Here is a 10,000-nt window from a genome sequence, read left to right on the forward strand (position 1 = left end):
GGGGGGGGCCGGGGCCGCCGCGGGGTCACGTGGGGCGGGAGGCCGCGGCCGGGGCGCCTCGAGGGCGGTTGACCCCTTGCAGGGGAAGGGGCGTTCGGGGGGGTCCCTCGGAGCGGCCCCGGGGTGTGCAGGGGCGCGGGGACTCACTTTGGGGGCCCCCGTTTAGGATCCACGAGGGCTTGCCCCGCTCTCCTGGAAGCAGAGAGTCTGTTTCCCGCGGGGAAGGTCTTGCCTGGCCCCCAGGTCCCCATCGGGGCACTGAGCCCTGTTTCCCCCCAGCCCAGCCCCATTTCTGCCCGCTCCCCAGGATCGAAGGACTTCGGGGGGGAAAAGTTCTTCTTCTCGCGCCTGGAAAGTGGAAAGGGGACCTTTCTGCTGCCAGAGTGGCCGGGCACCTAGGCGATATGGAGAGGGTGGGCATAAGGGGCTGGCTCTCGTGGATGCTTCCGGTGGCTTGAAAGCGTGGTCTGTCTCTTTGGGGGAAGGAGGGGAGGGTCCCCTCACTGTGTTTCGAGGGGAGATGACAACAGAGAGGTGTCACATGCTGGTGTCGCTGACCGCCCCAGCTCCATTTGCGGCCTCCCCACCGCCCTGGCGGGGAGGAGGCGGTGGCAGGTTAGGACTTTGCCGCCTCTTTCAGGAAGCAGACGATCGAGTGCGTTCTAGGGGATTGTCCCAGTGCCTCCAGGGCAGGGTGGGAGGTCCCGTTAGGTGGACGCCCTGTTTCTGCCCCTGGTCATCTGTGGCTTTGTCACCTCTGGAGTGGGATCCACCTGGGTGCTCACAGAGCTGAGCTGTCTTGTTTAAGAAGCAGCTACAACTGGGGGGGTGATGGTGGCGTCTGTTGAGGTGGGGTAGGGCTTCATTTGGGCATCCTGTGAGCTTCGGCTCAAAATGTTAAAAAAGAGAAAGAGAGATAAAAAGATAGAGCTGTAGTTCATGGTTTGTGTTTTTCTGGAAAATTTGTAATCATCCCATAAGTAGACTCCTGTCCTGAGTCTCTTGGATTGGGGTTTATTTGAAGTTGCTCTTCTTGTGTCTAGAATGTAACATGTGGTCCAAAAGCATCTTTTGTTTTGGTACAATGAAGATTTCAGGTGCCTTGAAGCTAAAACTTCCCCAAGATTTTGTTCCACAAATGCAAAGATTTTGAGGGTGAGGGAGGTAAAGGGAATGCTCCTGAGCATCCCAGAAGGACCGGCCGCAGTCACACTTTCTGGATCTCTGTGCTGGGCACTCGGGCAAGGAAGTGTCTGGAAGTTCTCCCTGGTGGAGATGAGCTGAGGAGCCTCCCGGGCTCCCATTCCGTTTACCTCTAGGACGAGTCAGTGTGGGCTACAGTCTGGCCACAAACAATTTAAGTACAAATCACACAGAGAAAGGGAGTTTTGAAATTCCTGGATAGCTCTTGAACTCTGAGGCTTTAGATGAAAACTCTTTCTAGAATGTCTTAAGCAACAGTTTCTTTCTTAAATCAGGGGAAGGCCACTCCCGGGCCAGGCAGCAAGAGCTCTCGGGTTCTCCTGAGCCGGAGGTGTTCTGAGTTGATCTGGGCCCCACAGAGGGTTGGTTTTGGTGGTAATTCTTCTGTGCTTGCAACTTTATTTCTAGATCGCAGCCAAAATTGGAGGCGATGCTGCTACGACAGTGAATAACAGCACTCCGGATTTTGGTTTTGGGGGCCAAAAGAGACAGCTCGAGGATGGAGGTAACTGCCTGCCAGGAGTGGGGCGGGGGGCCGGGGGTAGAGAGCGAGGGGCCTTTGTGCGGGGTCCAGAGGACGGGAGGCCTGCTGCCATTTGGTCTTTGAAACCCTCAGCAGTCCCAGCTTTGTTCGTTCTTTTTGTTTGGTCTGCCGCCCTGAGGTATCAGGTGGCTGAGAGGAGGGCAGGCTGATTGTGACCGGGTCTAAGTTGTAAGTTCTCCAGACCGTCCCTCCCCTTCTGGTGGGCTGAGGACATGCTGGTGGTCTTATCGCGGCCCCGCAGAAGCAAAGGGTGGCCGGCCCTGGGGCACGCAGCATGGCGCACAGGAGCCAAAAGGATGGACTCTGTGATCAGCCACACTGCTTTCAGCGGGGACCCCTGCCCCCCAGGCGGGTCCCGCCCTCGGCTGGGGGGACTCACTGCAGCCATTGGTGTGCCCCCATTATAAAGGGCTGCTTTACCCTGCGTGCTGGTGGCAGGGGCGCTGAAGTTTGGACCCCCTCTGGGCTGGGTCCCTGCCATGCTCCTGTCTCAGCTGTGGTGTTGGGGGAGGGGGATTGGGCCAGGACATGTGGCTCCAGCGTCGGGTTTGAGGCAGCTGGGGGTGGGTGGGAGCTTCATCTGACAGCCCCTCTCTCTCACAGACCAGCCGGAGAGCAAGAAGCTCGCTTCCCAGGGAGACTGTAAGTCCACCGTGCGACTCAGGCAGAGGGCAGCCTCGGGGGCGCGAGAGGCTTGTCGGAAGCAGGAGCTAGAAGCACTGAGCAGACAGCACTTCTCCTTTATGGAGGCTCTAGGTTTTCGTCCTCGGGGGCCCAAGAGCTTTAGGGGTCCCGGAACCCCCAGAAATTGAGGCGGAGATACTGGGTGCGTCTGCTGTTGGGAGGGGGGTCCCATAGCGCTCAAGTGCCCGGGAAAGCTCAGAAGCACTGTCACAAGTGCTGGTCGCCCCTGTGCAGGCAGGAGGACCTGGGGCCAGCAGCGCGCGGGTCCCAAAGAGGAGCCAGGCCAATCTTCCCTTCGCTTTTCTCTCTGCAGCCATCAGTTCTCAACTGGGACCCATCCACCCTCCCCCCAGGTGAGCTGAGCTTCTGTCCGTTGTCTTTGGCCTGTCTTACCGACCTGGGACAGTGGGTCTGGGGTCTGCGCCGTTTAGGGCCTTGTCTCCATTGCTGGTCAACCACCGAGGGGGCATACGGGCAGAGGAGCTGCGTTCGTCCCTCGTACGTCCTTGTCTGGGCCATAAGAAGGAGGGTGTTCTGGTCATCAGCCGTGATGACATAGGGCTTGTCTCTGCGCCCTATTGCTTCTTTTGTGGGGTGGGGACACGGGAGCACAGATATCCATCTTCCTAGAGGAAGCTGGGGACTGGCCTTGGTTTTCGCATCTGTCTTCTGCAGGGACTTGTTCCCTGAGCTGGTGGAGCTGGGGGTCTCTCCTCCCTCCCTGCCCCGATGACCTCGGTCGTCTGACTTAAAATCCTTTCTGAAAGACCACGTTATTTGGTTTTTTAACAGGCTGGAAGTTTTGCAAAATAACGATAAAAACGACTTACTAGGAAAATGAAATAAAAAAGATAACTGAATTTTTGTCTTTTTTAAGTAAAGTCAACAGGTGTGAAATGACTCGATCAGATTGCCATCAAAGTGTTTAGGGCTTGCTCTCACCCTGAGTCAGTGGGGCAGCACCAGTCCAGGGGCCATGCTGCCCCAAGCCCAGCCTCTCGTGGCCCGGATGGGGAAACTGAGGCCTTGAGAGGTGGAGTGACTTGCTGTGGGGAGACAGAGCCCCGTGCCGTAGTCAGACTCAGCTCAGGCCTGTGGATTCTTGGTCCCATGTTAGAGGAAGCAGGGTCAGAGGCCATTGGTGTCGAGGGCCCCCAGGGGCAGGGGCTGTTGCGCTAGGAGACCATGTGGCCCTTCCGTCCCCCTCTACTTCTTTTCCACTTGAGACTGAGTTTCATCGTCTGTCTTTGCAGGACTTCGATGACAGAAGAGTACAGGGTCCCCGACGGCATGGTGGGACTGAGTGAGTGTGGGTCACCGTGCTCAGGGACACCCATTCTCCACCCCTCTCAGGGCCAGGGTCTGGGGAGCACCTGCGGCCCAGAAGCTTTCGGTCTGAGGCCTCTCGTGTTCTGCTCTCACCCATCGTCTCTGGGTTGGGGGCATGGCGGAGCTCTCCACAGGGAGCTACCCCCTTAACACCAGCGGGGCGGGAACCCCTGCCACTGTCTTCAGTGCCGTCAGTCTCTGATTTTCTCCCTTCTCTCCACCTAGTTATTGGCAGAGGAGGGGAACAGATCAACAAAATCCAACAGGATTCAGGCTGCAAGGTCCAGATTTCTCCAGGTACGAGAGAGCCAGACTCGTGCTAGCACGGGCACTGGGCTGGGCCCACGGCAGGCTTAGGTCTCTGTGCTTTGTAAATAACCCCCTAACTCGCTGTGATTGGAGAGAAGTGACACGGGGGGCTTGTGTTTGTTGAGCGCTTTCTGTGTGCCAGGCTCGGCGCAGTAGCTCAACTGGTACAGCTCCTCGAGGGTAGCTGCAACCGTTGTTTTCTTTCATTCTACAATTGGCGGGGAGGGCTCTGTGGAAGATGTAGAATCGACAGAGAATCTGGTCCAGACCCTGCTCTGAAACATTGGGTTAAGCCGCCCCGTAAACTAAACTAGTGGAAAGTCGGCGGGAATATGTGAGGGTCGGGGGTGCGGTAGATAGAGCAGCTTGGAGGGCTGGCCTGGGTTTCCGTCCTGGTTCTTCTGCTCACCTGCCTGCGCCTACCGGGCAGGGTTTCCTAAAGATAGGTCTAGTGCATGTGGAGTTGTTGGCTGGGAGGGGTGCTGTGATCATCAGTGGCGGGGGGAGTGGCCCAGGTTTTGGACCTTCTGGAATCGGCCTTTCCTTCCACCTTGTCTTTTTCTTTAAAAGTTCTGACTCCCTTGCTGGACTCGAAGCTTCCTGACCTTAGCCTTGCGTATTGCAGCCTCCCAGGTGTTTGGGGAGGTAAACTGATTTGTCAGGCTGCCGAGTGGCGGGAGAAGTGGCCGCTGGTTGTTCTGGAAGTTTCCTCACCCCCCTAGAAGGCCTTTCCAGTGTCCTCAGACCCAGGAAGGCATTGATCTTATTTCCTTTTGTCTCCAGACAGCGGCGGCCTGCCCGAGCGCAGTGTGTCCTTGACAGGAGCCCCGGAGTCCGTCCAGTAAGTCCCTGGCTGGGCCTGTCACCACGATGAGGGAGCGGGCAGCAGCCCTCTCGGTCCCTTTGAAAGTTGGGGTTGACTTGCACGCCATGGCCCTCAACCCCCGCCATCTCCAGAGGGGTGTGCTGACACACGGATTCCTCCGCCTCCTAAGATCTGGGAAACCTGGCCTGGATCGCCGCAGACGCATGTGTTCCAGTCGCCTCCTTCTCTGAGCTGGGGGGCCGCTGGGCCAGTGTTCCTTCAGGTGATAGCATTCTGCTCTTCCCCTTCCCAGGAAAGCAAAGATGATGCTGGATGACATCGTCTCTCGGGGTCGTGGCGGCCCCCCAGGACAGTTCCATGACAACGCCAACGGCGGCCAGAACGGCACGGTACAGGAGATTATGATTCCTGCCGGGAAGGCTGGCCTGGTCATCGGCAAAGGCGGGGAGACGATTAAGCAGCTGCAGGTGAGGGGGTAGGAGGACAGCGGTCCCTTCCATCCCAGGAGAGTTCCCTTCCTGTGTGTGTGTCTCACATGCACACACACACAGGCACATTGACTGCTTGGCTGGAGTCTTTTGTCCTTGGGGTCGCGCCCGCCCCACGCGTGCGCCAGCCCCGGGAAGTCCCGTGGAAGCCCAGCCCTGACAGTCAGCATTGCTTGCACAGGAGCGAGCTGGAGTGAAGATGATTTTAATTCAAGACGGTTCCCAGAACACAAACGTGGACAAACCTCTCCGGATCATTGGGGATCCTTACAAAGTGCAGGTGGGTGCACCCTCGGGGCTGGGGCTGCTGGAGAAGCGAGGCTGGCGAGTCAGCCGGGGTCTGCCTTTGCTGGAGACTACGATCGAGGGTAGGGTGGAGAGGTTTTGAAGAGTGCTGGCTTTGAAGTGAGCGCAGAACTCAGGTCCTGGTGCTGAACTCTTTCCTCTCAGTCGTTGGTGCGCGAGCAAGAGGCCTAAACCCTTGAGCTTCCGTTTTCTTATCTGGAAAATGTGGGTGCAGGTCGTGCCTGCCTCTCAGGGTGGCAGATAAAGTGCTCAGCCCACGTGTGTCGGTCCTCAGCCCCGTGACCCCTCAGGACGGGGGACGCTGGTGGGCGGGGGCAGCCAGACTCGCCACGTGCGCCATACCCTGTGTGTTTGCAGCAAGCCTGCGAAATGGTGATGGACATCCTTCGGGAGCGTGACCAGGGCGGCTTTGGGGACCGGAATGAGTATGGATCCCGGATTGGCGGGGGCATTGACGTGAGTACAGGCCTCCAGCCCATGGATGGAGGGCCTTGGCGGGGATGGCTCTTCTCCTGGCCATTGGGCAGCAGAGGGCAGCAGAGCTGCCAGGGTAGAACCCAGCTGACCTCTGCCTCCCTCCTTCCTCAGGTGCCAGTGCCCAGGCATTCTGTTGGTGTGGTCATCGGCCGGAGCGGAGAGATGATCAAGAAGATCCAGAATGACGCCGGTGTGCGGATACAGTTCAAGCAAGGTCAGGGCCCAGCTCAGGAGATGAGCCAGGCGGCAGGGCGTGGTCAGCCACTTCTGTCCTTGTAGGAGCACTTAGGCTCCGTTGCGGGCAGCTTGGCACCACGGTTAGCCCATTCAGCCTCTTTGCGGGGCCTCGTGACTCCTAGACCAGTCTCCTTCCATGAGACAGCCACGTGAGAGTCCACGATGGGCAGACATTCCAGGTCCAGAGGGAGTGTTTTCCTCTGCCGTCAAGTGTTCCCTTCCGCCTCTCCACCCCATGGCCCCTCCCACCACGGCAGCCAGGGCGCCCTGCGCTGGGTCAGCTGGCTCCCCCAGCTTCCAGCTCCTGCCAGGCCTCAGGGAGCGGCTCTGGGTGGCAGGTGTGTGCAGGGCGGGCCTTCATTTACTCTTCAGAGATTCGTTGCTCTGAGTTCCGTGAGAGGCGTCCGTCAGCTTTGGGGGTGCCAAGCATAGACGGGAGCCTCAGCCGCCAACTGCCGTGGCTGCTCGGCTTCCTTCTTGGGAACTGAGCCCGCCGGCCTCCTTCCCGGCTCCCAAGTACGGGACCTGCGGCTGGCGGCGCTGAGTCTGAGCTATTTCAGACTGCCCCCATGGCGCGGCAATGCCCGGGGAGGCAGTGCTCTAAGGCTGTGGGGTTGTGCTTCTCATAAATCCCTCTCTCTGCTCTCTGGGTGCTTGCCTCAGATGACGGGACGGGTCCCGAGAAGATCGCTCACATAATGGGGCCTCCGGACCGGTGCGAGCATGCAGCGCGGATCATCAATGACCTCCTCCAAAGCCTCAGGGTGGGTGACGGGGCCATGGGGAGGGGCTGGTGTGGGCCGAGGGGGCAGCCGGCCCTCCCAGGAGCCGGGCTGGCTTCCTGCCTTGATCCTCCATCTCTCTGTCTTGCAGAGTGGGCCCCCAGGCCCTCCAGGGGGTCCTGGCATGCCCCCAGGGGGCCGGGGCCGAGGAAGGGGCCAGGGCAACTGGGGCCCGCCTGGCGGGGAGATGACCTTCTCCATCCCCACGCACAAGTGCGGGCTGGTCATCGGCCGAGGTGAGTAGGGACCCCCCGTACCATGTGCCATCCCTCCCCCGCGCTATCCTCCCACCCTCCCTTCACTGCCTGGGACCCCCCCACAGGTGGCGAGAACGTGAAAGCCATAAACCAGCAGACGGGCGCCTTCGTCGAGATCTCCCGGCAGCTGCCACCCAACGGGGACCCCAACTTCAAACTGTTCATCATCCGCGGCTCACCCCAGCAGATCGACCATGCCAAGCAGCTCATCGAGGAGAAGATTGAGGTGGGCTCAGGGAGGGTGCTGGGAGCCTGAGCTCGGCTCCTGTCTCCCTCCCTCCCCACTGACCTTGTCCCATTCTCCATTTTCCAGGGTCCCCTCTGCCCAGTCGGACCAGGCCCTGGGGGCCCAGGCCCTGCCGGCCCCATGGGGCCCTTCAACCCCGGGCCCTTCAATCAGGGGCCTCCCGGGGCTCCCCCTCAGTGAGTATTCTCTCAGCTTCCTGGGATTTGGGATGTGGGGGTGGCTGTGTTGGCAAGAAGAGCAACCGGCCTCGTTTCCTTTTGCCACTGAGAGGGCCATCCTGCCTTCTGGAAGTTCTCATTGTGCAGGCCGCAAACACGGCCGTCCAGCTCGTCTTACAGGTGCCGTATTTAAGCAGCCGTCAGTGCCGATCCTAGCCTCCTAGTGTAATCCGGGTATTTGAATTTGGGGACTCGCACGTCCTTGGGCGCACATAGCTGGTGTCCTCACGCCTTTCTCTGGGCGAGGAGCCCGTGGCTCTGCGCAGGCCATGGTTAGGGCCTGGCCCACTTCCTCCTGGCCATCCTGCCCCTTGGAGCAGCCCCAGCTCACCTGTCCCCCTCTTTCTTGCCCCGCAGTGCTGGAGGCCCCCCTCCTCACCAGTACCCACCCCAGGGCTGGGGCAATACCTACCCCCAGTGGCAACCGCCTGCTCCTCATGACCCAAGTAAGTAAAGCCGCCCGGGCAGGGGGCAGGACGGGGCCTGGGCGCCAAGGGGCCGCCCCTCAGCCCGCCCTTCCACCTCCCGCAGACAAAGCCGCTGCGGCTGCTGCAGACCCCAACGCCGCCTGGGCCGCCTACTACTCACACTACTACCAGCAGCCTCCAGGCCCTGTGCCCGGCCCCGCACCGGCCCCCGCGGCCCCACCCACCCAGGGCGAGCCCCCTCAGCCCCCGCCCACCGGCCAATCGGACTACACTAAGGCCTGGGAAGAGTATTACAAAAAGATCGGTGAGTGTGCGGCCACAGGGGCTCCTGGCAGCCAGAGGGAGCGGGAGGGCTGCGGCCAGGCCGGGTCTGACCTCTCGGGGCCTCCGCAGGCCAGCAGCCCCAGCAGCCCGGAGCACCCCCGCAGCAGGACTACACGAAAGCCTGGGAGGAGTACTACAAGAAGCAAGGTGAGCCGGGGGCCGCAGGGCAGGGTCGGGCCTGCTCTCCCCAGCCACCCACACTCACCCTCTGCACCCCCATAGCTCAAGTGGCCAGCGGAGGGGGTCCGGGAGCACCCCCAGGCTCCCAGCCGGACTACAGCGCCGCCTGGGCCGAATATTACAGACAGCAGGCCGCTTACTACGGACAGACTCCAGGTCCTGGCGGCCCCCAGCCTCCACCCACACAGCAGGGACAGCAGCAGGCAAGTGGGAATTGCCACCCTCCTCCTCCTCCTTTTTCCTTCCAACCCCCGGCCACCGTCCATCCTGCCTTAGTGGGTAGCGCCGGAAATCCCTTCCCCTGCGGGGTGTGTCCTTGATGCCTGCAGCGGGGGCCTTGTGGCCAGAGGTCTCCGGGAGTCCCCGTGAGCCGGGGGACGTGTGCGCTGGGTCCACGAAGAGGCCTCCCTCCGCCGGCCCGCTTGTTCCTGTGTAACGCTGTCGTGATGCTGGGGGAGAGCGGAAGCAAACGCCAGGTGGAACTGTGGAACTGGTGGGTAGTCCTGGGGGTGGGGCAGGCCATCGCTCCAACATTGATCGCCGTCCTGGCTGCTAACTCGCTCACTCAAAATCTGGCCACTTGGGAAGAAAACGGATCTGTTTTCCCCTCTTCTGCATTACTTTTTTGGGTTTTGTTCTTTTTAGTCTTTATTTTTAAACCCACGATCTTTCCCCGTGTCCAAGTGACTGTGTGTGTTGCCGGTGGCCCCCGCGGGGGTCAGCCCTGGCTCTGGCAGGTCTCGGGGAGCCTGCCCAGGGGCCTGGCCTTGGGACCCCGCGCTCCCTCCGCCAGGGCCTGGCTGCCTCTGCCTGCGCGCCCGCCTCTGTGTCCCGGTCTTGTCTGTGAAGTGGGCATGACGATCGCTGCCACCTTCCAACCTACCTCACAGGGGTGTTGTGGGGACACCGTGATCTCTGAGATTGTTGATGTTGTGATGCGCCGGGAGCCGCCCGCCTTCCTGAAGACAGAGGGCACCCTTCTCCCTCCAGACCCTAAGCGCTTCTCCCCCCCTCTCCCCCTCTCTCTCTGTCCTTCTGCGGCCCCTGCTTCTCTCCTCCCTGCCTTGGTGTCACTCTCTCTCTCATCAGGAGCCAGTCTGACTTCAGCCGAGTCCCCAGAGCACTTGACTAGACAGTTACAAACACATCCTTCCAGCCTGA

The 10,000-nt window shown here is 60.5% G+C and overlaps 1 protein-coding gene across 1 annotated transcript in view; it reads left to right on the plus strand.

Moving 5' to 3' along the window:
* Window positions 1-404: 404 nt before the first annotated feature.
* The window catches only part of KHSRP (KH-type splicing regulatory protein), a 10,207-nt gene continuing 611 nt past the window's right edge, over window positions 405-10,000 (plus strand). Inside the window, exons 1-19 of the mRNA XM_046638316.1 lie at window positions 405-413; window positions 1,612-1,708; window positions 2,351-2,389; window positions 2,745-2,784; window positions 3,685-3,734; window positions 3,986-4,057; window positions 4,853-4,910; window positions 5,188-5,362; window positions 5,565-5,663; window positions 6,047-6,145; window positions 6,278-6,380; window positions 7,067-7,167; window positions 7,277-7,421; window positions 7,508-7,668; window positions 7,756-7,865; window positions 8,265-8,353; window positions 8,439-8,639; window positions 8,729-8,806; window positions 8,882-9,042. Of these exons, the coding sequence (XP_046494272.1) occupies window positions 405-413; window positions 1,612-1,708; window positions 2,351-2,389; window positions 2,745-2,784; window positions 3,685-3,734; window positions 3,986-4,057; window positions 4,853-4,910; window positions 5,188-5,362; window positions 5,565-5,663; window positions 6,047-6,145; window positions 6,278-6,380; window positions 7,067-7,167; window positions 7,277-7,421; window positions 7,508-7,668; window positions 7,756-7,865; window positions 8,265-8,353; window positions 8,439-8,639; window positions 8,729-8,806; window positions 8,882-9,042 (1,887 nt within the window). The remainder of the gene's footprint in view (window positions 414-1,611; window positions 1,709-2,350; window positions 2,390-2,744; window positions 2,785-3,684; window positions 3,735-3,985; window positions 4,058-4,852; window positions 4,911-5,187; window positions 5,363-5,564; window positions 5,664-6,046; window positions 6,146-6,277; window positions 6,381-7,066; window positions 7,168-7,276; window positions 7,422-7,507; window positions 7,669-7,755; window positions 7,866-8,264; window positions 8,354-8,438; window positions 8,640-8,728; window positions 8,807-8,881; window positions 9,043-10,000) is intronic.

Source organism: Equus quagga, chromosome 14, assembly GCF_021613505.1.
Source record: "Equus quagga isolate Etosha38 chromosome 14, UCLA_HA_Equagga_1.0, whole genome shotgun sequence".
Taxonomy (NCBI): Eukaryota; Metazoa; Chordata; class Mammalia; order Perissodactyla; family Equidae; genus Equus; species Equus quagga.